This window comes from Gymnodraco acuticeps, unplaced genomic scaffold, assembly GCF_902827175.1.
Source record: "Gymnodraco acuticeps unplaced genomic scaffold, fGymAcu1.1, whole genome shotgun sequence".
NCBI lineage: Eukaryota > Metazoa > Chordata > Actinopteri > Perciformes > Bathydraconidae > Gymnodraco > Gymnodraco acuticeps.
This window is the reverse complement of record NW_022990484.1, coordinates 1,017,922-1,044,614: the sequence shown is the minus strand read 5'-3', so window position 1 is coordinate 1,044,614 and position 26,693 is coordinate 1,017,922. Positions and strand designations below refer to the sequence as shown.

The 26,693-nt window shown below is 40.5% G+C and overlaps 3 protein-coding genes across 4 annotated transcripts; 2 read left to right on the top strand and 1 right to left on the bottom strand.

The window, feature by feature from the left end:
* Positions 1-1,185: 1,185 nt before the first annotated feature.
* capgb (capping protein (actin filament), gelsolin-like b) lies at positions 1,186-13,222 on the top strand. 2 transcript variants are annotated; one of them, XM_034226392.1, is made up of 9 exons: positions 1,186-1,340; positions 4,283-4,476; positions 9,617-9,771; positions 10,508-10,666; positions 10,772-10,921; positions 11,548-11,634; positions 11,719-11,851; positions 12,680-12,768; positions 12,871-13,222. In XM_034226392.1, exons 1-9 carry the CDS (start codon positions 1,219-1,221, stop codon positions 12,934-12,936), a joined length of 1,155 nt encoding a protein of 384 aa, XP_034082283.1. In that variant the 5' UTR covers positions 1,186-1,218; the 3' UTR covers positions 12,937-13,222. The 2 variants fall into 2 exon arrangements, with proteins under 2 accessions (XP_034082283.1, XP_034082284.1); XM_034226393.1 differs by lacking the exon at positions 1,186-1,340 and adding an exon at positions 2,796-2,931.
* A 3,295-nt stretch (positions 13,223-16,517) lies between these two features.
* Positions 16,518-22,547, top strand: si:dkey-219e21.2 (nuclear factor 7, brain). The gene is made up of 9 exons (XM_034226270.1): positions 16,518-16,677; positions 17,790-17,932; positions 18,029-18,127; positions 18,997-19,128; positions 19,231-19,347; positions 20,164-20,292; positions 21,075-21,153; positions 21,588-21,614; positions 21,702-22,547. The coding sequence occupies exons 1-9, from the start codon at positions 16,518-16,520 to the stop codon at positions 22,280-22,282; spliced, it is 1,467 nt and encodes a 488-aa protein (XP_034082161.1). The 3' UTR covers positions 22,283-22,547.
* On the bottom strand, positions 22,447-26,275 carry LOC117552771 (CD209 antigen-like protein E). Its single transcript, XM_034226394.1, is given in 7 exon segments — positions 22,447-22,877; positions 23,890-24,014; positions 24,092-24,211; positions 24,214-24,251; positions 24,471-24,602; positions 24,922-25,023; positions 26,197-26,275. Coding segments are annotated over 7 exon segments (684 nt in total). The 5' UTR covers positions 26,246-26,275; the 3' UTR covers positions 22,447-22,759.
* Positions 26,276-26,693: the final 418 nt, after the last annotated feature.

Below are 26,693 nucleotides of genomic sequence, written 5' to 3'. Positions count from 1 at the left end.
ACACTAGTGTTGCATGCTGATAACGAACAGTCCTCTGTTATGGCGCAGTTTATTGAGGCAACAGACCTTAATGAGCCCAGATCAGAGGCCCAGATGGGAAACACTTTTTATATTTTTTTGAGCTTCATCTGTTTTGAACGTCTCTCTCCAGCACACCTAGCTATCAAGTGGACAGAGGACTATTTGATGATGGGTCACAGAAACATTAGAGCTGGACCTGTAGTGTATTTGTTTCCCCAGAAGAGGCCACTCAAAGGCTGACATATTAGGCTGTAGCCTACCACTGACAAACACAATCGGTTTCACACAGTTTTTCTGCTTGGAGTCTCATGATTCGTTTATGCACATTTTCCTAAAATCCTACCTGTTATATGCTATCTTTGGTAACTTTGGGAGCATAACTAAGTTTGGTGCGTCTGAACAATGTTTAGCTGCCCAATACGAGATGATAATGACTGACTTAGTGTCAAATAAACGTTTTGTAAGAAAAAAGCTACATGGCCTGTCGTCTGCAAGTAATACGTCTACATAAGAGCTCTATGTCCCTTATCATTGCAATGATACATTTGATTGTTTGCTCAAAAGCTTGTTTTTCCTCATTACATTTGTTATTCTACCTCACTTAAAACGTGAACTTAACTTATCTATTGTCATTTAGTTGATTCCGTGGTACTAAGCATGTTTAAATTCCAGTCCGACAGTGACCTTTCCTCTACTGAAAGTCGATCTTTACCTGTGAGAACCAGCAGTTTCACTGTGTCATAAAATGATCTCAGTTTGCTCTTCGCTGCCTACACTTGGGCGTGTTTGTGTAGGGGATTCCATGTATATGACTGCTAGGTGTGTTTGGATCAGTTACTGTGGTGATATGGACCAACTGTGGAGATGTTGAGTCATTATTGAGAGGGTAGATTTGACAAACAGAGTTTCTTTTAAAAAGGGAATGAACGTTGTCATTTAGTGTTTGTGTAACATCTTATTTTTGTACTGCTTTAATAAAGAAGGGATTAAGAAAGTGTAACTGAATAAAAGTATTAATCACGTTGAAAAGTTGCTGTTTAATGAGATAAACATTGATTTGATCAAATAAGCTTACTTTGCTTTTTCTCTTAACACTTAAAGTCCTGATTGAATCAAGTTTCTGAACTTAATGCTTTCTTTTGTGGTTGAGTCAGAGGGCTGGGCTTAGACTGCCAGACAGAGGCAGGAAATCCCTGCATGTACACACATGCAGGGACAGAGGGAAGGAATGTGTGTGTTTTCGAAACGTATTTCTCCTTGCATTTCTCTCCCTTCTCTGCTCAGACGTGTTCTGTCCCACCACCAACTCACGCTCCAAGGTAGGTTTTAGCTCAACCATTCTTTTTGCTCTTCGATCCTGTCAGATTTTCTCTTTGTATTTGTATTTGTTTTTCTGCTTTTACCCTGAAGCCTTTTCCCATTCAGCCGAGGACTTTCACAGTGGGACAATGAATCTTTAGTTGAGCTTCAGCGAGACGCAAATGTCTCTGATATCAATCTTTTTGCATATACTCTGCTCCACCTTTATGTTATCAGTGAGGAAAACCCAGCCTATAATTTTCTTCCCTCCCTGTCTCACTTCCTGAACATAATTCTGGTCGTTTTTGCAGCAACTTCCTTGAAGTTAGGGCGGGGTATCAAAGTGGTAACAGCCTCAGATCTGGAAAATTAGTTAGAAAAAAAAGTTAGCTTGACATTTAAACTGCAAAATGTCCCTACATCTGTAAAAGAATGTTTTGATATTCATATCACTCTTTCCTCTTTGTACTCTGGCCTTTCAATGTCTCCCCATATACATCAGCATGTCTTGATTTCAGTCTCATATAATACAGGACACACACACACACACACACACACACACACACACACACACACACACACACACACACACACACTGTATACACTCGGCTTCAATTGACAGATTGCTCTCAGATCTCTCCTCGCCTGCTGCTCTGTCCGCCTGCATATTGTCGCTCTCATATGTCTGTCTGGTTATCGACGCATGACTGACTGATTGAGTCAGTGACCCCTGAAGCATATCGGTGACCTCCACCTAAACCCCTCTGACCACAGAAGCCATGGCCTAAAGGGCTATCTTTCTGTCCGAGATTGGACGCTTTTTATAACAGGAAAGCACCTTTCTTGCTTTTTGATGAATAACCAGATATTTCTCCATTTTGCATCTGTGCACAAAATGAACAGGGCTTTACTTCTTGATCAGGGAGGCGTATCATTTATCACATGCTTTTACAAATAGAAAGCCCTTGTACACTTTAACAACCTGAATCCGTGGGAGAGAAACTCCTTCTGGAGGGAACTTTGGGATAATAGCCTTTGCAGACCATTAATATGCACAATATAACACACTGCAGGAAAGGGAAGGCCCAAAGGAGCATAATAGGGTCTCTTTCAATTGCAGAGTTTTCAAAAAGGTGTGTTCAGATTAAGTGTTCTGAGCATCTTTAGGGAGCCCTACAAGTCCTTGCCTTGCGTGGGAAGGAAACTGTGAGATGTTTAAACTTCCATTCGTACCTGTTGCTTTCTTTGTTTCCCATTGCGTAGTATAAGTGAATAGAAGGCAAAGGGTTCAAAAGAAAGCTGGAAGAAAAGGGAACAGTGGAAACATGGAGGAGCATCTTGCTCTCCCAGTAATTATCCACTTGGTGTTTAGCTTTAGCCAGAAAGCAGGAACCCGACTCTGCTTCCCCCCCACGTAGCGTCCTATCCGCAGGTAGGCTTTCATCACACCGGCTCCAGTTACCTCCCTCATATAAGCTAACCAGGCCAGGTGAGCGCAAACACTCCTCAGTTCCCTACATCCTCACACACCGGGTCACACACACCCCAGTGGACACGCAGAATGGAGCCCGAGTTAGACAGCATGCCGGAGGTACCAGAGGAGATCTTACAGTTAAGTGGAACGGGGCCTTTCTTTGGCATCCTTACTTACTCTTGGAGCGGCTGTCCAAGCATTGTAACCCTAACTCAGGGCCCTGCGTGTGCTGCCTCTGGCCCTTATTCTGTTTCCATCGCTGCCTTACCTCCACCACTCTACAAATGTATCTGTTCTCTTTAACTTGCTTGTTGTGGTCATCAAACCGCACCTGTTTAATGATTACAGTTTATGTAAAAGATATGTAAATGCTGATAACATCAAGAGAGGAGAGTCGATAAGCTGTCATCCAAACTGAAAGAAACTTAAAGGGGCGTAGCTGCTGCTTCCTTAAATGCTTGACTGACCACAATTCTGAAGTAGAGATAATATTTCCCTTGTTTCCGCTGCCTAATGAGGCCTTTTTTTGGCAGCAGTATTTTACCTGTTGGATCAGTGTTTATTACATCATTTATCAAGACACTTTTTTGTGTTGCTCTGGGATGTGTTTTTTGTATGTGTCCACCCCATCACTCAGTTAACCTTTTGTTAGGGTGTTGTGTTGATTAAAGGGTTTGAACATGTTTTTCTTACCTAAAAATGATGAAATTACCAAGCAGTGATTGTATCTCACTCTGTGCAAAGTAAAAAGAACAGACTCGCTACAAACCTGACTTCCTTTCAGCGGTGTAAAATATAGCAGGGAGAACAGACAGGATGTGGGTTTGGTTTATTCTTATTCCTTTCTGACAGGGTGGGTTAAACTACAATACCGAGAAGAGGGTATATATTAAAGTGACTCAACCCAAATCTAGATAATTCTCCTCCAAGACATGATGTAGCATGCATAAAGCCCCACCTTTGTAACACTATACCTTTTGGTTTTAGTAAAGCCTGTTTGGTCTTGTGTTTCATAGAAAGGGACGTCATAGCCCGTGGTTTTTAAGAAGCATCACAACCGCTCATTTTGTGTCAAGCCCAAGTGTAAGGGCGCTTATCATGTCAACCACACTCTCTCTGTCTGTCCTATAAGGGAGTGGTGTTTGTAAGTGTCTGTAACACTTCAGTTGGCGTGAAGAACCGTACATTTCTGTAAACATCGGCCCCTAACTTCAAATTTCGTCTGATCGTGACACGTTTTGAACTTCCTCCATTTGTCACCTGCTTGTGTTCTTGACTTCTGCTTTTACTTCTCTATCCATTTCCCTGTGGGAACAGTGACACAACTCTATGTATGAACACTTTCTGTTTCATGCAACCCCTGAGTGTGACTCACCCATTGTGGATCATATCTATCACTCTTTCTGTTGGACTCCACACTATTTTCTGCCCTCTCTATGGCAAAGTGTGTCCTCTCTACCTTCTCATGACTTTCTTCCCCAATCGCAGCATGCTCCCCTTCATGGCAGCGCCAGGCCAGTTTGGTGCGGAGGTCCGGGAGGAGGGCCTCAAAGTGTGGAGGGTGGAGAAGATGAAGGCAGTGCTGCTGGACCCCTCCGAGGTGGGAGCCTTTTATAACGGGGACTCCTATCTAGTGCTGGAGAACCGCGGGCAGCTGGGAGCAGACCTCCACATGTGGATAGGTGAGAGGCAAACATCTGGGTATACTCTGAGTGTCTGTAAATAGAAGCAGGCACAATACTATCTGCATACTGATAATATAGTATTGTTTATATAATAATATAAAACAACTGCATTGATTTATATAATGTACATTTCATCTAATCTTCTTATGCCTTTCTTGAATTTCACCACATTTAAGCATATTATTGTTTTTATACTGTTTTATATACAGTATTGTAGTATACACATTGTTTACAGTTGTATAAGTATTGTGTAAATTAAAAAATATATATAATTTCTACACATATTTCTATTCCAAAATGAAGGAAGCTGTATTGTATCCTAATTTCCCTGTGGAGATCAAACATGTATTTCTTAATCAGATTTAAGAGCAATAAAAACTTGGAAAATAAACCAAATGAGAGCTAAATATATATCCTAAAGAGGAAGATGGAAAGATGTACGAGACACAAGAAGAGAAGTGATCATATCATTCAACAAATAAAAGACAAGAGAATTGAAAAGAGATTATTTAACAAAAACAATCTAATCCAATCCAATCTAATGAAATAAGATATAAAAAGGCCTTTTTCAGTTCATGAGGTGCTCTCCATGTTGATTTGTTGTCAGTTAAAGGTAGGGTATGTAAGTTTGAGAAACCGGCTCGAGATACACTTTTTGTTATATTCCATGGAATCCCGATAGCAATGAATATCTTAGGGGTGCCCAACCTTTTTTGAACCGAGAGCTACTTTTAAAGTTGCCAGTCCGCCGAGATCTACCAGTCCAAGCGTCCAGGCGTAGCCATTACTGACAGCCTACTACCAGGTAAATACACACTTCTACTTGTGTAAAACTGAGTAGTGTTGCTACAAAAGTATAAATTAGGCTTACTAATAAGACAACTCAGATCTGAAGCTACTCAGGAATCTGCTGCCAAAGTGCAATAAAAAAGACAAAATTAATAGAATCAAACCCTTTTTTTGTTGCATTTAGTAGAGTATAAAAATAAATGCCTTTAAAATAGGATGCAAGCAACACTAGTTTCTTAACTTAACCTGAATTGATAATAGACTATAACCTTTATAAGAATTATACCATACCATATACCATTTTGTACAATAATTATAATGAATAAATTCAAACAAACAAAAACTTACAGCTGATTAATAACGGTATCTAACTTGAGTTTTTATTAGATCAAAAACCTGTTGAAATGCTACTGTTATTTTTACTGTCCCCAAAAAGCGCGTCGGCAGCCTCCAGGAATGCTTCTTTCACAACTTCGCCGTCTTTGAAAGACTCGGGCCTGGCGCCACGAGGGGGCAAAAGGGGGCATTGCCCCTAAGTTGTTTTATTTGCCCCCTCACTTTGAGCATCATTCAGCCATCGAAAAGTTAAATAAATGTCACAATTATTAATAACTTTAAATAATTATTTTCCCCAACACACGTTACTATGTTTAGATCAGATATGTGGGCAGGCAGTCAAGCAACGTGTAAACAAGCCTCAACCCCAAGTGAGCTTGTAGTCTTAATTAATGTTAGCATGTGTGCTTAGCTGTAAACACAGTCGGATGGGGGACCAAAACGTCCCTGTTTTCCGGGCAAAGTCCCCATTTTCGGAATGTGCGTTAAAAAACATAGAGCAAGGTGAAATAAAATGTTACATGTCAGTAAAAACAGAGTAACAGTGTTGTGCCTGTTTGTAGCATTAGTGTATTTCTTTTTCTAATACTTCTTCTTCTACCTCTACTTCTTCTTCTTCTACCTCTACTTCTTCTTCTTCTACCTCTCCTTCTTCTTCTTCTTCTTCTACCTCTACTTCTTCTTCTTCTACCTCTCCTTCTTCTTCTTCTACCTCTACTTCTTCTTCTTCTACCTCTACTTCTTCTTCTTCTACCCATGGATGTATAATAAGAAGCTTCTAATTCAATGTACCTTCCCGCAAAAATATTGGACAAAAGAAAGTCGGCTAGTAGTGTCAACTAAATCCATAGTATTAGAACAAAAGTGATATAAACGAGGTAAATTACGAATGTATGTTCTCAATCGCCAAGTGTGGGATTGAATATTAAATTAGTTTAGATTATATTTATTGTCCCCAGGGGGACATTCATTTCCACAGCTCTGTGAAAACAAGATGAAATCGACAAAAAATAAGACAACTACAGATAGCACCACACATGATGCTTACCTGTTATTATTTAGGGCTGCCTGTATGGATCAGGTTTTTGCCAAAGCGAGCCCTTTTACTATAATAATAATATGTTATTATATAAACCGTATTGGTACAATGAGCGACATCTAGTGACGGATTTTTAATCTGTGTCTGTCCATTTGGTGTAGTATTTGATCCAATATTACATTTGGTTTATATATTAGTCACTTTCTTATGGAATGCCAGGTTTTAGGTCTTGGTTTGAACATTCAATCCTGAAAATAAAAAATCAACCAGATTAATTTGTCTTTAATCCTGACATGACTAGAGTAGATAGTAAGTAAATAAATCTGTATAGGAAGACGAGTTAAGGGATAGAGGAGAAAAGGTTATGGTATAATTATTACAGAGCCTGTCCATTTATAAATTGAGGAAATCAATGTTAGTCTGTTAACGTTACTAACAAAGTGCAGGCATCTAATAATGTACTATCTATTATTAAAGATCAGAGGAAAAGAACAGAATGAGAGGGGTCAATCCGGAATACAAATAAAGAAGCAAAGAGATTGTAGAGCAGTGAGAATGAAAAAAACTTGGTGTGTCAATTCATTACATTGCCAGTATTTCTCGTTGTTGTGAAAAAAAAGTCGCCCCCTAGGATTTTTGAACAGCCCCCTCAGTCATTTCAGCCTGGAAAGACTTCATGTGTTTCGCAAGAACGTGACTGACACGATAAAATGCTCTGGTAGCAGCCTTGCTCTTGTTGTTGGGCCTGGTGAAAATGGACTGCTGTGCATTTAGCTGTCCTTTCAGGCCCCTCCCCTTTTGGGAGCGTATGGCAGAATTAGGAGGGAATTCCGTCTCGTAGCGTTTGTGCACTGTTTTGAAATGCCGCTCCTAAATTACCCTTCTTCGATAAAGCCACGCTCGTATTGCAGATGAGACAGATGGACTTTGAATTGGAATAGATAAAAAAATAATCATCCTCCCACTCGGAGTGAAAATTATATATGTTGGGCTTTTTTGCTTCTGCCATAATTGCGGTCTTGTGTGTGTGCGGACTGGCACTCTTGTTGCCACGGTGACGGACAACGTCAGCGAAATAGTGCCCACTGTCCACCAGCCACGCCCCGACACATGGGGTCACGCCGGCCAATCACAAAGCTTTGATGCGTTCAAGTGCATTATTCTGGCACAGGAAGATTATGTTATAGGACATTAACGATAAAACAGAATATTGTTGTTCTATTTTTAGACACATATCGCGATCGACTGGGAATCTCCCCGCGATCGACCGGTCGATCGCGATCGACTGGTTGCACCCCTGTAAGTGCTTTAACAACAAATCCATAAAAAACGTCATGTCTGGAAGCCGTAGTACTGTAAAAAGGACGACCAATGATCTGAGCCGGCTCGGCTAAAGTAACTGGATGGCCTACCTGCCTGTCAGCCTTCCATCTGTGCACAAACTTATCTCGTGCCCTCATTGGTCATGTGCTCGTTCGTGTGTGTTGGAGGAGGGGCTCTGTAAGGAAGTGGCAGATTTTTTCCGGTTGTGTATTTTCAAATTCTAGCGCACTCGAGCTGGTTTCTCCAAAATGACCGACCCCACCTTTAATCAAATACCCTTGCTGATCAATTGAAACACACAAGTTATTTTGGTCTTCAGAAAGCCAGGAGAGACTCATGCTCAGACCTTTTAGGATAACATGTGTAGCCCTGTCTCGACAAAGCGGTATATTGTTTTCTATTTGCCTGTTGACCATTGTCCAGTGCTGTGCTTACCACACTCCTAAACCTGGCCCTGTGCTGCGGGTGAAAAGCGAAATAACCCCCCCCCGCCCCGCTGATGGTGATGACACACGAGACACAGCGCTGACCTGCTGCAGCATTGTGTGCGGAGAGAGGGAGGATTAGAGGGAGAGAAAGAGAGGCAGAAGTCCTGAAGGAAACTGGGATAGGTTTTGGAGCGAGGGCCCATGAAAGATGCACGAGGCCTGTGTTACAGCACTCAAATGCTGCGGTTGTTTCCAGCATGTATCCGGTGCTTAGGTAACACTAAGCTGATTGTCCCGAAGCCTCCCTCCTCCTCCTCCTCTTGTTTACAATTGATGACCCCGGTGTTGTCTTTGTGCCACACTCTGTTTGCTTTTGTCTCCATGACCCATCACCTCTGTCAGCAGCTCTTTGTTCCTCACATGGTGACATCCTCACCTTTCTGACCTCATTTCCTAATGCTCTCTTTCCCTCATGTGATCTCACTGCTTCTGTTTTTCTTCCTTCCTCTATTTCCATCACTCTTTCCTGCAACTCTTATGTTTGCCTTCACCTTATTGTTTACCTGATGTTTGGTTTGACAACAGGATCAGAACGGAAAACTAGCACTTGGAAGACTAATTGTAAATGTTGACTTAAAAGTTAAGCGTGAAAGTTGGAATTATTGACCATGGAAAAATAGACAGACAAAACCCTCCCGTCTCAAGGTCTTCTTTTCTTTTCCTGTTGATTTTCTAGGGCTTTTAAATGTATCATATTTTGGCTTTGTCAAAGTGTCCATTTATTTATTTATATTTTGTCTAAAGCCCTTCAATAGTGTTTTAATTGTCAGAGTTTATAGATTTTGTATCTTCACGCTCTACTGTATATTTTCTACTTTTTAATGCTGCTTTAATTCTATTTTGAGATGTTTAAATTCTAGTATTGTCTATTTCTACTCTTTAATTTCTACTTATGTGCAATGCCTTGTTTTGTTGTTTTTTATGCTGCTGCAATTTGGGATCAATGAAGTACCTCTTATCTTATCTTATTTATCCAAGAAGGAATTAAACACAAACAAACTAAACAAAACCTAATGAAAGGTTATCGACCCAAATGTGGCCTTCAAGTGTCATGCATAAGAAATGGATGTCTATGTTCTGTTGCATTTATTTTAAAACTTAAAGTGTCTCTTTGGTTCTTAGCGTTTTTTGAGCTTCATGTTTTCTTTCTTTCCTCCCACAGGTGAGCAGTCGTCTCGGGATGAGCAGGTGGCGTGTGCCATGCTGGCCACTCAGCTGGACAACTTCCTGAGCGGAGACCCCGTCCAGCACAGACACGTGCAGGGCTACGAGACCCCCGAGTTCATGGCGCTGTTCCCCAGAGGGGTCAGCTACAAGGTGAGGGAGGGACATACCTGAGTGCTGAAGCTCAGATGCTTTAAATGCCATTGAAATGTGAGAGAATTATATAAATATCTCCATTGTCAGCAAAACAAATGCACAGTGCAAGTGGTTTATTGTATGGGTAAGATTTCTGGTAGGAAAGATATCATTTGGTATAACTTATAGGTTAAATGTTAGTTTCCCTTAAAAGATATACTGGAAATATATATTCATTTATTATTCATTTCAATATTACAGCAAAATATGCTATAGACAGGAAAGGGCATTTAGACAAGGGGAACAAATCATATTTTGAAAGGCACTCGTAAATTAAATGGCGCGTTTCAAAACGTTGCGGAAGCGGAGCGTGGTGTGTGCAGCCTCGCAGTTGTTGGATGAACGTTCCACTTCCTGCCTGCCTCAAAAGGCAAAATATAGGATTCATCCTATATTTTAGAAATTCCTTGCGGCGAGGAGCTTCTGGGACGCTGCGCCGTGCTGCGCCGCGGCTCGAAGCGTCTGGTGGAATAGCACCCATTGACTAGAGTGGCCGCGATCGCTAAAAAGGCCGCAGCGCAGCGCAGCGCAGCGCAGCGCAGCGCAGCGCAGCGCAGCGCAGCGCAGACGCTCCTGGTGGGATTAGGGGGTTAGTATAATGTATTTTCAATTGTAAGCTTGCCTATAGTTAATTCTAACATTTACTTTTACTCAAAAAGCATTTTAAATGAGTATCCCATGAACCTCTGTGCAGACGGGCGGTGTGGACTCGGGCTTCAGGAGGACTCAGGGCTCCGGCACGGTGCAGAGGTTGTACCAGATCAAGGGGAAACGCAACATCCGAGCCAGGGAGGTGGAGCTGTCCTGGAGCAGCTTCAACAAAGGGGACTGCTTCATCCTGGACCTTGGGGAGGTGAGGAAACAAACTGTCAAACAAGCTGCCAGAGAACAAACAACACATATCAGCTTTCATAACCAGGAAGACCTCATTTCATTTCATGATTTCGTTGCCCTCCAGATCATTGTGTCGTGGATCGGCTCTCAGGCCAACATGTTCGAGAAGCAGAAGGTGCGTGAGATCGCCTCGCTGATCCGAGACACGGAGAGACACGGTAAAGCCAAAATCGTGGACAGCAACGAGGGGGAGGAGCCAGAGGAGATGCTCAAGGTATCTGCACACTTTTATCATGCATGTTACTCATAGAGGAGGTCATTAAAGGTCACCTATTATGCAACATGTCTTTTCTACATCAACATGTGTCCCCTCTGTGGAAAGACATTCTGAAAGTTTCAGGAAAAAAGATTCTCTTTTTGGCCTGATCCATTTATATAAAAGCCTGTCTGAAAATGAGCTGATAAAATTTTGGCCACTTTATGATGTCATAACGATTTTTTTGGCTTGTGTAACCATTAGCCAATCAGCAACCAAGGTAACCCCCCTCCCCACCTTATCACCTGAATCTCCTCCGAGAGCACCATTGTGTTCTTTTTTAACCAAATATCTCAGAGGGGCGTGGGGAGGGGCTCCTTCTTTTCATCTAAAGTAACAGACGGAGTATCAGCACTCTGGAAACAGGGCTGAAACAGAGGGGATTATGGGATGCTGCAATGATCTGTTTGGTGCTTCCAGCCAAACACTCCAGAGACATGTTTTGTCCGAAACCTATAATATATTGATGAAAAACAGTATAATAGGAAACCTTTAAAAGCATGCAAAGGAAGTTCTGGGGTTATTCCTGAAAAAGACTGTTGGATCTTCTTGGTTTCTGAGCTTCCTGTCTTGTTGCCGGGCAGGTTCTGGGAAAGATGCCCCAGCTGGCAGAGAGCACACCAGAAGAGGACAGCAAAGCAGACGCTTCCAACTCTGCCTCCTTCTACAAGGTACCTGCATAGCTTTGTACCTGCACTCATACTTCAAACTACCTGTTTACATGTCAGTATAACACTGTATATCTCACTCCACAGGTGTCTGATGCCACAGGATCCATGACGATGACCAAAGTGTCAGAGAAAAGCCCGTTTGCCAAGGATCTGCTGGTTCGTGATGACTGCTTCATTCTGGATAACGGCGCCAACGGGAAGATCTTCGTCTGGAAAGGTGAGAAAATACTGCTTTACCCCGAACCAGCAAATGCACCCATGCCAGTGATGTGCGCTATCTAATTAAATCAGATTTTAGTTTAGCATTGGGGAAAATATGTGAGAGTCTCAAGACCCATTCTTTCAAATGTGGAGCGAAAGCATTTTTTAAGAACATCAGCATTATTTAAAGTCTCACTACAGCTCTGTACTGTCCCCAGTGCAGTGCAGAGTGTACAATCCCTAAAACAAAGCTGCTGTCTCTTCTGATATCTGGATAAAACCATACCTCTTACATCAATGATTAACATTACACTTTTTAAGAGTTTATTTCCTGGTACAGAATTTAATTTCAATGCGAAAAAAAACTTTGCAGGTAAGCCTGGGAGAGTGGAGAAGCTTAAGACATTTACATCTCTTGGTTAGGAAAGTAAATGTACAATAACAGTCGAAATGATAAAGTATGAAAATGAAATCATTGAAAGAAATTCAGAGTTTTGAGTTATGGGCATATGATTGGTGTAGAAGGGACTCATGTCCTCTTATTATATCAAGAAGTCATTGGAAACAGCCCTGGTGGTGCTACTGGTTGTATTTCACTTCTATTTAGCTAGTTTGAAACTATGGGAACTACTTTTTACATAATATTATTGCCCCTAGTAAAACATTTTACTTAAAATGGCTGATATCTTCTCTTGTGGACACCGGGAGAAACTGAAAACGTACTACTATAACAGATATTGAAGATGAACAGACTACATTGTGCATGTATGATCCAGCTTTGGGCAATATGGTATACAATCTCTATGAATGCTGCTCCTAAGCTGAGTCATTGATTGACTTTCAGGTAAAGGAGCAAATGCTGAGGAGAAGCAGTCGGCCCTAAAGATGGCGGATAACTTCATCGAACAAATGAAATACCCCAGGAAGACTCAGGTACGCTCATAGTTCTTTAGAATGTTGTTGAGATGGATTGTTTACAGATTCAGTACACTGTGACTTTATCAGATATGCAATAAGCAGTGAACGTGTCTGCAGGTGGAGATTCTGCCCCAGGGGAAGGAGACCATCATCTTCAAGCAGTTCTTCAAGAACTGGAACTAAAATGTGACTCATCCTGCGCACGAGGAGAAGACGCTGTACATCTGAAAACCGACGGCATCTGATCCAAAATACGTTTTTTATATGCAATGACCCGATGTACATATTTGAAAGGTACCGAGCACACTGTAGCTCATTTTGAAATAGATAGAAAAGAGATATGATGCCACTTTTATAAATGCAAAGTCTATTCTGTTAGAGATAAAGATTATAAAGTCTTTTTTTTTTACGATGCTCGAGTGTCACAGATTTGCCTGCATTTGACAAATAAAACTTGAACTGCTTGCTACTTGTAGAGAGTGGTTTTTATTTCTTTGTCATCATTTTGTTTTGGCCAAGCCTCGGACCATGACAGGTTTTGTATAACGTTGTTTAATTGATCCCCTCACTGTTCCCATGTCTGTGTGACCTGCACACACTAACCCAGAGTGATGGCATCACAGTCATCGTCAAGTGTAATCAATGGAGGAATTAGCGCATAATATGAACTCAAATGCTACACTTATGTAAAGGGTTGAGGTCATTTAACTTTGAATGTGTTGCTACTGTAGAGGAAACTTCTGTGTAGCAATGCTGTGGGAGTCACCGACTCAGGAAGGAGACACGGTAGGAGCAGTAGCTTTGATGTCAAACACTGATGGTTTATTTGGAGTTACGGCCGGAGGATTCACATCACAAGTCCGAGAGCCAGAGGTTCTGACTTCACGGTAGAGTTGCCACGTCAATTCTGGAGAGCCTCTCTCTTGCTAGCCCATTTGACTGGTTCCACAGAGAGTCATCAACATGTTTTGATAAGACAGCTTTAGATAGTTTGGGCACACTAAGTTACCAGCTTCCGCCACTTATGGCCTTGGATATGTCATGCCCTGGAGTCCTCAGACAACAGAGAAGGAAGTGTCCCAGTGTACCCACAATACAGACCATCTGTGACCCAGTATTGACCGGTCACAGAATGGGAACAATAACATTATTGGCTAAGCAGCCTGTGTCCTTAAAGGAGGTAAACAGACGTCAAGGTTTGTCCTGTATGTCACATCTTGGCGTCTATGATAATTATTTCCCTAACAGCTACAGTATGGCATCAGTTTATACGATATGATGTTCTGCTTTATTTAATTCTTCATAAGTTAATATATTAGGAGTTTTATGCATCAGTAATATAACACTATCTTATATACTCAACATTTCAATCAGGGACTATCTATCTACAGTACGAGAACTTTAAGAGTCATACTTATATTCAAAACAATTTCACAACTGTGCTTTTGTTTCTAGGAGCAGATCCTACCATTCAGAAACAGGACAATAAACGGTCTATTCTATACTTTTGAATGCAGGACTTATTTTACTTTCTGACGGTTATTTTTACTTTCACTGAGCCTTTACTCATATACAGACTTGACACTGAAGGCAATACATGTCGCCTGGCCCAGTGTGATGTATTTAGGGCGTATTAAGCTAATGACTAAAGGTCAAAAGGTCAGGGGGCTGATGTAGTGTAGGACCTTGACGCAATGAGTTTCACTCTTACGACTCTTCCAGTAGCTAACGAGGACGTGAATGGATGACTAGGCAAAAGGTAGGATTCTGATTTGAGGCCTTCACGCAGCATAACGCTTTGTTATTTGACCGTGTTATGGTAGTTTATGTTGGAGGGGAATAAGGACTGATTACAGTTCAAAACAGATTTAAACAATTATCTCCAAGCCTTGATATAGTGTTTCAATGCTAATACATGCAGTTATAACCGTCATGTAATTGTATGCTGCAAAATATTGGAAATACGCGGATACAAGCGGCCGAGATGGGTTTTCTCCGCAGGGTGGCTGGTGTCTCCCTTAGGGATAAGGTGAGAAGTTCAGTCATCCAGGAGGGACTCGGAGTTGAACCGCTCCTCCTTCGCGTCGAAAGGAGCCAGTTGAGGTGGTTCGGGCACCTAGTTAGGATGCCACCTGGGCGCCTCCCTAGGGAGGTGTTCCAGGCACGTCCAGCTGGGAAGAGACCAAGGGGTAGACCTAGGACCAGGTGGAGGGATTATATCTCTTCGCTGGCCTGGGAGCGCCTTGGGATCCCCCAGTCAGAGCTGGTTGATGTCGCCAGGGAAAAGAAAGTTTGGGGCTCTCTGCTGGAACTGCTACCCCCGCGACCCGACCACGGATAAGCGGGAGAAGATGGATGGATGGATGGAAAATATTGGAAATATTACAGAGGTGTAAAGTAACCAAGTACATTTAAGTACAATGTTGGGATACATGAGTATTTCTGTACTTTGTACTTCTACTCCACTACAGTTCAGAGGTAAAATCGTGTGTTTTTACTCCACTACATTTACTTTGTACCTTTAGTTATTTTGCAATTTGGATTAATGATTTGAATTATAATCAAGTCATTAAAACTAGCTGCACTTTTACCAGCTTTGATGCATTTATAATTATAATCAAAACATATCATATATTATTCTGAAATGGACCAATCTGAAATGATTACTTTTACTTTTGGGACTAATAATATTTTGATGCTAATACTTTGTACTTTTACTTGAGGAACATTTTGAATGCAGGACTTTTACTTGTAGCATAGTATTCCTACACTCTGGTACTTCTACTTTTACTCAAGTACAAGATCTGAGTACTTCTTCCACCTCTGCATAAATCCAGTTCAGAACAAAACACCTTCGTTTTTTAAAACCTTTTTAACAAAATATTTTATGTATTTTAAACAGTGTTTCGTGTCTATTATGAGTTCATTTATTTTTGCCAATTTTACCCAAGCAGCCACTATATGGAAAACACCTTTACCGTTACAATCTTGTTTATAGGCGTGTGGTGCAGTGGGTTGTGTGTTGGTGTTGGTGTTGGGGTCAGGGGGTCACAGGTTCAAACCCCACTGCAGTCAGCATGTTGTTGTGTCCCTGGGCAAGACACTTCACCCCAAATTGCTCCTGTGGGGATTGTCCACTGTTTTGAGTATGTAAGTCGCTTTGGATAAAAGTGTCAAACTCAAGGCCCGGGGGCCAAATCCGGCCTGTGACTTCATTTTCTGTGGCCCCACAAGAGCTTGCAAAGAATATTATATGTTTATTATACGGTTACATGCCACTTTACAGAATCACGTTGCCCATAAACTACATGTCCCACAATGCACCTCAAATTTGACTTTTTTTCTTTGAAAAATGCCTTTTTTCTTAGAATGTGCCCTTTTCTCAGAATTCTTTTTAAATCATTTTGTGACATTCTCACTGAAAAGACTTGCAATTATTTGCCCCAGACTTCTGCTTTCAGACGTAGTTAATTATGAAGTTATTACCCTATCTGATAATAATCCAATGCAGAGGCAATAATGTAATATAATACATTATTTTATATATATATTTATATATGTATTTTTATATTGTCTTAAAGTTACAACCCGTGATTGAATTGAGTTTGACACCCCTGGTCCAACAAGTGACATGTAATGTAATGTAATGTATACCTATGTACAGTAACACCTAGCGGAATCCCTGCTGTGCGTCACTGAGTGATATGCAGAGATTTACAGCGGTCATTAAACCTCACGCCTTCCTCCAGCGGCTGCCGAGAAGCATGAGGATTTCTGTCAGAGGTTTCCTCGCCACCTCAGAGGGAGTAATAAAAAAGGTCCATAGGTCAGAACGAGCAGAGGAACAAATACGCAGCGGGTTAGAGAGCAGCGTCTGTCTAGAGATCTCCACCAGCAGAGCTGCACCACCCTCCTCATCTACAGGTAGGACACAATGAATATCAGAGCTTAATACGATGTACTGTACATGTACAGGTGTGTGGGGCTGAAACATTTAGACTGTATTTATGGTATCTAACACCATTTTAGAAAATATATTTTGCATTGTAGTTCAACATGTGCTGAATATAGATTGAATTATTATATTATTTTAAACATGAGAAACATTTTTCTTTCTTTCCAGATTAATACTCAAGCATCACTGATTTGAGTATAAATTAATGACTTATATTATTAACTATTTGTTGGTAGGTGTCGCTTATCATTAAAAGCATTATTATGTTTAAAAAAAAAGGTTTCACATTTCCACAAAACTTATTTTTTCATTGTTTTTGAGGTTTTCTTTTCAAAAATAATGTATATCTGGAATAATGATAAAACATCCATGTTATATTGCCATAACTAAACTACACAATAGTTTGTCAAATTGTTAAATTAGTTCTCAAAGAGTATTTAACTAATACAATATTCAATAATATAATACCAGCCATTTTACCTTTGACACATAATGCAAGTATTTATTTATACAGCTGCTGTTACTTTTTGCATCCCTGGTTCCCCAACCATTTGTTTTCCTCTGCTACAGAACATAGGACGCCACCATGGAGATGACTATTCTGAAACCTGCTAAAAGTATGTATAAATCCATTTTCAATCACTGCCAATTGCATTTGTCCTGCTTCATGCATGTTAAAACAACTTGTGTCTGATGTGGCTGGAAAATACAGCTTACATCCAATCAGATAAAGGCATTAAAGTATGTCCTTCATGATTAAAAGCCTTTAATCGTGGCTGCTAAAGCTTCAAGCTAATAATCACAAAGGCTAATAATTGCAGTTTCATTAATGCAAGTATCAATACTCTGCTGATATGCTCACTTTGTTGGAAAAATAACAACATTTTCTGCTAGATTTTATGTCAAGTGATAATGAATGAGACTCAAATTATGTTTCCTCCTGAATGTATCAGTTTTTTTTATTACTGCACATATTTTATTCCATTCTATGTCAATGTAAATACTGCTATATTTTTAAATATATTTTTTTACATCATTATAGTTTCCTTAACATAGTGATTCTGAATGTGTCCCCCTACAGGAGTGGGCATACTGAAAGGGGGCGAGAGGAACACCCAGAGCAGCTCCATCGGGGCCGTGCGCTGGAACCTGCCCGAGGAGGACGTGCAGATCCACAGCTCGGCCCCGAGCAGAGCCGCCATCAACCTCACTCACCGCTCACAGGTACATGGAAACTGCTTTTTCATTTATATATTTTTTCTGTGAATTCCGTTTTGGTTTACATTCTTTTAAACCATACCCTGTTGTGTTTTCCTGCAGCGACACCCTCGTCAGAACGGCCTGAAGGATCTGCGCAGCCTGCAGGAGTGTGTGCAGTTCATTCATCACTGGAAGGAGCAAGTGGACCAAGTCTGCAAGGTAGGACATCAGGGAAGGAAGGAAGGAGATGTGAGTCAGTGTCTCAGCAGACTCATATTATTGTCTTCAATAGCAAAGAACAATCTGACAACAGAAAAGAGGGTAGACTTAAGAGAACAGGAGAAGGAAACATATTTCTAAACATTAGTTTCCTTACCATGTTGACTCTGGTTGTTTGCCAGCTCAGTAAAACATGGCTTTGATTTGGACAGTAAAAATGACTGCTGATTATCTCAGTCTGTTAAAAGTTCATGAACCTGTTTTTATGACCAAAACAGATGAGTGTTGCCGTGGGAAACATTTTCCTGCACGCAGATACTGTAGATGAGTACGTTGAATGGGTGGATGCTACCTGTTTATGATGCCCGGTTATCTGCCTCGCCGTGCTGAGTCACAGATAGAGGGTTTATTTAACTGTAACCTTTCTATTTAGACATCCGTAAAAGGGAAAATGTCCCACGTGTGGCATATGTGCTTTTTTTTAAACGTTATTTTATGGTCATAGTGTCAGAATCAGAATAAGAAAATTAGTTCCCAAAAGTTGCTCTATTCTAGAATAAAATGTATTAAAATTAAAATAGAATAAATATATTAATATAAAGAAAAGGAGTTTAAATAAAATTCAATGAGAAAAAAAATAGATTCAATATTTACATTAACATAAGAAGTACAAATGTCCAAGTATATAAAAATGGGATTTAACGATATATAACGTGTTGTAAAATGACTGATAAAGATGTGAATTAATTGTTGTTTGAAATATTCACTGTAATACATAAATAATCTTAAATCTTATTAGTATTTTACAGTTGAGTAATTGCACAGGTAACATTGTGTTTTTAAGAGTGTGTGTTGCTGTGTTGCAGCAGGGCGGGGGGGATCCACACGAGGGTCCCAGTGATGAAGAAGCCCAGAGTGCAGACAGCCGTACTGAGCGTAGCCTGGAGGAGAGCAGGAAGCTGATCCTGGAGTGGGCCAACGAGCTGCACCATGTCGACAAGGTCAGAACATGACAACAAAAATACTATTCTGTTTTTTTTTGTTGGAACGGCTATGGTTGTGAAAGAAATATCAATGTTAACTTACTGATTTTGTGTCCTCAGTTCCTGAAGGAGATGCCCTCGGCGTTGGAGAGTGAAGAAAATAAGAAGAAGGATTTCAAGGAGGAGCCACAGATGAGGATCATGGAGTGGGCAAAGGAGCTGCAGACAGCCACTGAGGTGAGGGACATTAAACCAGAAGAACATCCCAAAAAAACTTGTAGAAAGGTTTTTAGTGTCTGTTAATCTCAACATAAACGACCTACCAAGTGCATCTCAGTTGGGAATTGTAAGCGCATGAAGGGAAATGACTTAGTTTTACTATCTTTACAGTGCAGCAGGGCCGGCCCTAGGCACTGGCGAACTAGCCGGTCGCCTAGGGCGCCAGATCTGGAGGGGCGCTGCAATGGGAGAAAAATAATTATAATAAAAAAATATATATATTAATTTTTTATTTGTATTCTGTCTAATTTTCTGCCCTTGATGTAATACATTTACATTAATAATTGAATTGAACAACAAAATAAAATACGTTACATTTATTTGTTATTGGCTGTAGGTTATTGGTTATGTTCACATACTTATTTGATTATTAAAATGCAAACCGATCTTTTTCATATGGGTGTTTAGAGTTGTACCACCTAGATCTATTCTCTAGCAATTCTGCTCAAAGTGCACCAGATTGAAAATGTTTTCTTTAAAATGTTAAAAAAAATGTGGATGCGACGTCCACCCGCCAATTAAAACATGTACAATAATGAATACATTTGAAACCTTCTTTATGTATATAACCAACATGTCAATACGTTTCAGTTTATGTAGTGTATTGATCTTTTGTAGAGATTTGCTTGGAGGGGGGGGGGCACCAAATCATAATCTCGGCTAGGGCACCAAAATGTCTAGGGCCGGCCCTGGTAGGCAGTATGTAAGAGTGTGTGGTTTTTAAGGGGAAAACAATGCCAAATCTTGAAGCTGACTGAGTGTTTGTGTCTGCAGAGTTGTGGTGTGCCGAGCGAGGAGCTGGGCAGAGTGCTGAGTCAGCTCGGCCTGAAGAAGAAGCGTCTGGGGAACCTGCTTCCTCTGCTGGAGTTCATCACCTGGTCCCTGCTCAGAGAAGACAGCATGGTGAGAACATTTCTGCCATAACATTGCGTTGTTTCTGTGAAGGCTGAAGTGAAATAGAAACCAACATTTAATCTGACCATAAAACGAATAATTGGCTTGGAATACGCTACGTGTGTGACATGAAGCAACATTATATAACGTGTGGTTAAAGTGAACCCTGCTCTCTGAATGCGTGCAGAGCATAAATAAATGCACTCGGTGATTTGGCTTATATGACCCTGACTTCCACAATAAATGTCCTTAATAACTGATAGTTTATCTGCTCAGTTTTCATCTCACACGCAGATGAAGGCGCGGTATACGGGCCAAAGTTATTTTATTGAAATTTGAAGGACTATATCGCAATTAGAGTCCAGTTTTACTTTCTTTCATGCTTGAAAACGGGAATTTCCACTACCTGCAGCAACAATAAACTGCATTTTCTCTATTTATGTTTAATTATGGCTCTAAAAGGGGCCCTATTATGCTTTTTCGGGGGTGTCCCTTTTCTGTAGTGTGTTATATAGGGTTGTGCATGTAAATGGTCTGCAAAAACGTCACAGTAGAGGCACAAAATACAATGAGGAACTTGAAAATGACCGTTGACTACTGGTGCATGGTCTGGTCTATTTTGCATTACTGCCCTCATAAAGCCAGGGTCATCACCACAGTCAGCCAAACGTATCAAAGTGCTAACAGGAAGCACTGGTACATCACACACATTAACATGATTCATGGGGATAAATGAAAATGTTGCTCTTGTGGAAAAAAGTGATTTTTACCTTTTTATTTTCCCATTTCAGAAAATGATTCCACAGCTATGGTTACTGGCAAAACAAAGGACCTGGAAAGCCGGGATTTCAAGATACATCCCCAACTCAGGTGTGAATTAAAACACATAATTGTATAATCATTTGACTCTTTATTTGAAAAATGACACAGGTTTGCCCGAAGTACGGTCAATATATTATTCTGATGTGATTGAGACGGTGGAGGTTTTGATCATTTAATAAAAAGCTATTTGTCTCTTCAGCAAATCAACACAGTTTGTGTTGTATAAGGTGTGAGCAGTAGAAATACAAACGGATTGTCCTTTTTAGAATAAATTGGAGAGGCCTAAAGAGTATTTTAAAGGAACAAGCAAGTTAAAGATAATGCTGAGAAAAAGAATTAGTAAGTGTATTGTGAATCATCTTACGCTTAAGGTTGATCATGTGACCTTTTATCCCATCCTCTGTAGATTACAGCATTTCATTAAGACGTTTGTTGTTGTTTATCCACTGCACATTCAATAACATACATGTCTCTGTTTGCAGTCTGGAATTGGATTTGCAGCGCAGCAGGTAAGACCAACCCTTATTCATCTTATCTTGTCTTGTATAACAACACTTATCTGACAACAACCTCGTGCTTTCTCTGTTCCCTAACAGCTGATGTGATCCTGGACCCCATGACCAACCACCCCTGGCTGCACATGTCGGAGGACCAGGTCCAGGAGGGTCTCTCTGAGGCCGAGCTGCCTTTCAGCCCCCAGCGCTTCGACAGCTGGCCCTGCGTGTTGGGGTGGGAGGGCTTCAGCAGCGGGCGCCACTACTGGGAGGTGGACATATCCAAAAATGGCTTCTGGCGTCTGGGAGTGACCACCGCAGACTCCAAGCGTCTCGGCCGGTTCCCCATGACCCCCAATGAGGGCTACTGGGTCCTGTGGCGCAGCAACAACAACTTCTATGCCTGCACCAAGCCGGAGAGCGCTCAGCCCGTCGGCATGGTGCCCAAACGGATGGGGGTCTACTTAGACTATGAGGAGGGCCAGATCTCCTTCTACAACGCAGAGACAAAGACCCACATCTACACCTTCATTGGGAGCTTCAGGGGGAAGCTGTACCCTCTGTTCGCCCCGCTGGGGGGGCGCACTGTGCTGAGGATCGTCCATCATACAGCTACTGGGAGAGCTTCTTTGGTGGATTCATTGCAACTTGATGGAAAAGTTGGTTTTTCGGGGGGGATTTGATTGACCTTCCATGTTGCTTTAAATAGTTGCTGTCAAATAGTGATACGCAAACGACGACTGATGTATATCAAAGTGCTCATGATGCTGTAAATAGATGTATCTGATCATAGCATAAGTGGAGATTTTTGATCAGACGGTCAGAAACAAAAACATTGAAACGAAACTTTGTGTCAAGTATTTATTTTAAACCATGGAATTTTTGGAAAATTACACTTAATTTTTTCAGAATTTCCTTATTTATGTGTGGACATGAAAGATCCCACATCCCGTATCTATGCACTTTATAATGCACTTTCAGACCGGCAATAAATATTTATATACATACTGTAATATGTGTTTTTTCATTCTACAATGTAAATCTTTGTACATTTTACTTGGACCCTATTACAATGCTGATGTTCTTCTCTTTGCATGACAATTTATATTTATTCAAATGTTTTATATTTTAAATAAATGTAAAATGTGTTTACATGTGTGTCAGGAGCCTCTCTTACTAGCCCAGGGTCCGTAAGCCTCACAGCTGGAGGCAAAGAGACTGCCGCCCCCCCGCAGGTCTGCACAGTCCCTGTCTTCAGCATCCCACTCCACCGTCACCCTGCAAAGGGGGACATGTCGCAATTTTATCCAAAAGATGATCTGTGATAACAAACTTAGAGTATGTGAATAAATACTCCAATGTTAACAAATACAATCAGTTGTATGTCAGTGTTTATATGTAAATGATTGTTTATATGTATATATTGTAATAATAAAACATATTTCATTACAATGTATGAAGTGTGTTATTCTCCAAGAATATATAAAATAATTGGTTATCCACGTATCGATACCTAATGGACTATACAATCGATTTAAGAGCCAAACGGGAGGTCCTCATTTTGCTCTTTAGTCTCAGCTTCATTTTATTTTCAAGTCATTTTAAAGGTCTGGATTTTTTCGTAATTCCTAAAAGAGATATTTGATCTAATACGTAGAATCGTGTGCAACAGGTCAGCTGAACTTGCAGAAATGCCTTTTGGTCCACTTTGTTTACAGAAAAAAAAAACATGTTTCAAAAGTTTATTAATGTTCTTTGGTTTGAATGATTTATTAACTAGAAACACACCTAAGGTTTTAATGTGTTTTTTTGTCGTATTTTGTTTCCTGCGGTATATACATAATACTCATGTGTGTTTCACCTGGCTAGGATGTTGAAATGAACCGTGGAATAAATATAAAATGCTCTTTCTCTACTGCTTCTTCACGAACATTATTTTCGGTTTGAAATTGGATACATAAATATTATTATTTAATAGATCAACAAATATATTTTTGCATTCCTTGATCACTTGCTGTAATAGTAATCACATCTTGGTCACCACAGCTTCAACTGTAATGTCCATATTATGAAAATGATGCTTTAATTTAAGAAGTATCATTAGAAGTGTAGCATAATACTTCTGGTGTCTGCTGCTTCACAAATAAACCAAGAGCATCCTCATCTAACCATAAATACTGACCTCTCATTGATCTGTTCTGTTGCCTTTATAAGCAGATGTTCCACATTTCTATTGTTGCTCCTTAATATGAAAAACCTTTGACCCGTTACCATCTGAATCTGGACTTACGGCATTTATTGCTGGACGTCCCCCCCGTCCCCCCACAGCCACAGCCCCTCCTGCTGAGCGTCCGTCAGTCCCACCCACAGGAAGGGGAAGAGAGGGAACCGTCTCATCACACCTTGGATAAACTCCTAAAGAATAAGAGACATTCAGATGACTTTATATCCAGAAACCCTCCCTGATGTTATCTCTGTGTTTGTGTTGTTACCATCTCTGCGGGGTCTCTGATGACGGCCAGGCTGCTGTTGAGCTGCAGGCAGAACTCTGAGCTCTCGATCCAGCTACGATCATCTTGCTGTCCCACTGAGAGGAAGTAGCAGTGACCCCCCCCCACCACAGCCAGCCGTCAGGACACACACTGCACATGGGGTCTACACACAGCAGGACGCACACACTGATCTGAATGCATTCAACACACCGGTTAATACAACTCAACATACCAAGATGTCATGAGAGCTTTCACCACTGTCATCAATCAAAGATCTGCCATCTTAATGTCCTGTAAGTGTTTACGACTGCACCCACACGCTTTGAGAAGTCACATGGGCAGGATGTGAGATGTTGGCATCAGAGAAGAGAATATAAATCATCTTGAGTTACGGTGTGGAGCATCAGGTTCACTTCCTGGCGCTCTCTTTGGCACTGCAGCAGCCTCTCCATCAGCTCATGGCCTGACGTTTTGGCGGTCTGATCCACTTCTGGTGCTCTTGTCCACGTGACTGGCCAAATAACACGAGTCATTTAGTAACTTGATGCAGTGTACCTGAAGATGGTTTGTAATTTATATGATGACAAGTATAGTAATAACAGGAAATAGATGTTGAGGCCCTGCTTTATTATCAAAAAACATGTCAATTACAACATTAAATGTTTCAATATGAGTTATTTTTAAACTGTATTCATATACCTGATATCTGACTTATTATGGTTTGAAATAATGAAATGTAAAATAAACTGTAGTCCTAAATTATTTTTATTTATGCGGGCACAAATAGGATCAATGTATATAACATGTATTATTTTTACATTTATACTCACCAAATAATACCAAACCCATTAGAAGTCCTATCACCAGAATTGATGTTGCCATAACAACAGCCACATGAGTTGTCAGTTGACAAGTGTGACAGTATCCTGCAACTGTGGAGTAAAAAAATGAACAATCATGAAACTAAAACGTCATGTAAGCAGACGTTTCTCTGAAATCGTCATTGTCAACAAGAAAGGTCATTTTACAATGACAATGTAGAATGACTAAACGTAGGATATACATAAACCTGTTAACCAATGACTTGAGCACTAAAACACATCATACTATGACCTGCCTGTGGCTTCACTGTTTGACCTCTGACACCCATTTAAACTGTAAAGCATTAACGCATCACTGTACCCTGTATGCAAGGGCTGGTTTGCTTTCACTAACTGTACGGAGGCTCAGTCACTGGTACATTTTTATTTACAAAGCCATGTTAGGGAAACTTCCATCCTATATCTGCTCCCTGATCTCACGGAAAATTGTAAGTGGCTACTGCCTGAGATCGAATGCTGTGGTTTTATTAAATGTGCCAACTGCTAGGACTGTCTTAGGGAAGACAGCTTTTAGATGTGCAGCTCCACTGTCTTGGAATAGTCTGCAACTGAAATGGAAACTGAGCAATCTGGTGCCACTAAATGTTTTTAAAGCTCGGTTGGATGCTACTCAATCGGAAGCTGTTGGTACCTGTACATGTGGATAGTTATGTAAATTGTAATCCCTGTGATGATGATGTATGATGTCCTTTTGTTGTTCTGTTAATGTTTTTATGTTTCATGTGGAACCTACTTGAGCAGGTCTCCCTTGTAAAAGAGTTCAATGATCTCAATGGGATTTATCTGGATAAATAAAGGTTTAAAAAAAAAAAAAAATTAAGATAAAACTGGGACACTTTCTCCGAGAAGTAAACTTGGACTTTTAACCAGAAGAAAATGTCAGCTTGCTATTGTCCAGCATTTAACTGGGTGAGGTTAATGGGCTGTTATGCAAAGTACTGATGAGTTTGACAGTATAACAATGTCTAACTGTGATGCAGATAGAGATAAGATCACTGTTTTGTAATATATATATATATATATATGTAGTGTTATTTCCAACATGGCACATTTTATTTTTATGTTATGACTACAATATATAAATCCAGTACGTATAAACATAAAAAAAAGCAAATCTATGAAACAAACAAATATGAGTGAGTTGACTTAAGGATCACAGAGGAGGTGTAGGTAGAAAAATTCATTTCATTATTCATTTAGGTTAAAAATGTTCTTAAAACTAACCTGCAGGTGTTTCTCTTTTCTCCTCATCCTGTTCGTTTCTCAAATCCATGCTACTGTACGATGCTCTTTCTCCTCTTACTTGACATTTGTTTACATGCTTGTTGACTCTTCTTTCGGGTTAGGGTTTGTGCCGCCCCTTCCTCATATCACAGCACTTCTCTTAAACATGGGAACTCAAGTTATAAATGCATACTTGGATGTTTAACAGGGGAAGCTGGCAGGCGTACTGACATATATGTGAAGTTGTATTTCTGACAGCTGTAACTCAGACACTTCTGTTTATCTGCTGACGTCATCTATCTGCTGCTTATCTACCGACGGTCTTCTCGTTATGGAACAGACTCTGGTAAAGGTGAGTGTCACTTTAGGTCTGTGACTTTTGATTTCCTATAGCCGAAGAAATGTACATCTGTGCTATTTTATTTCCAACATGGCACATTTTCTTTTTATGTTATGACTACAATATATAAATCCAGTACGTATAAACATAAAAAAAA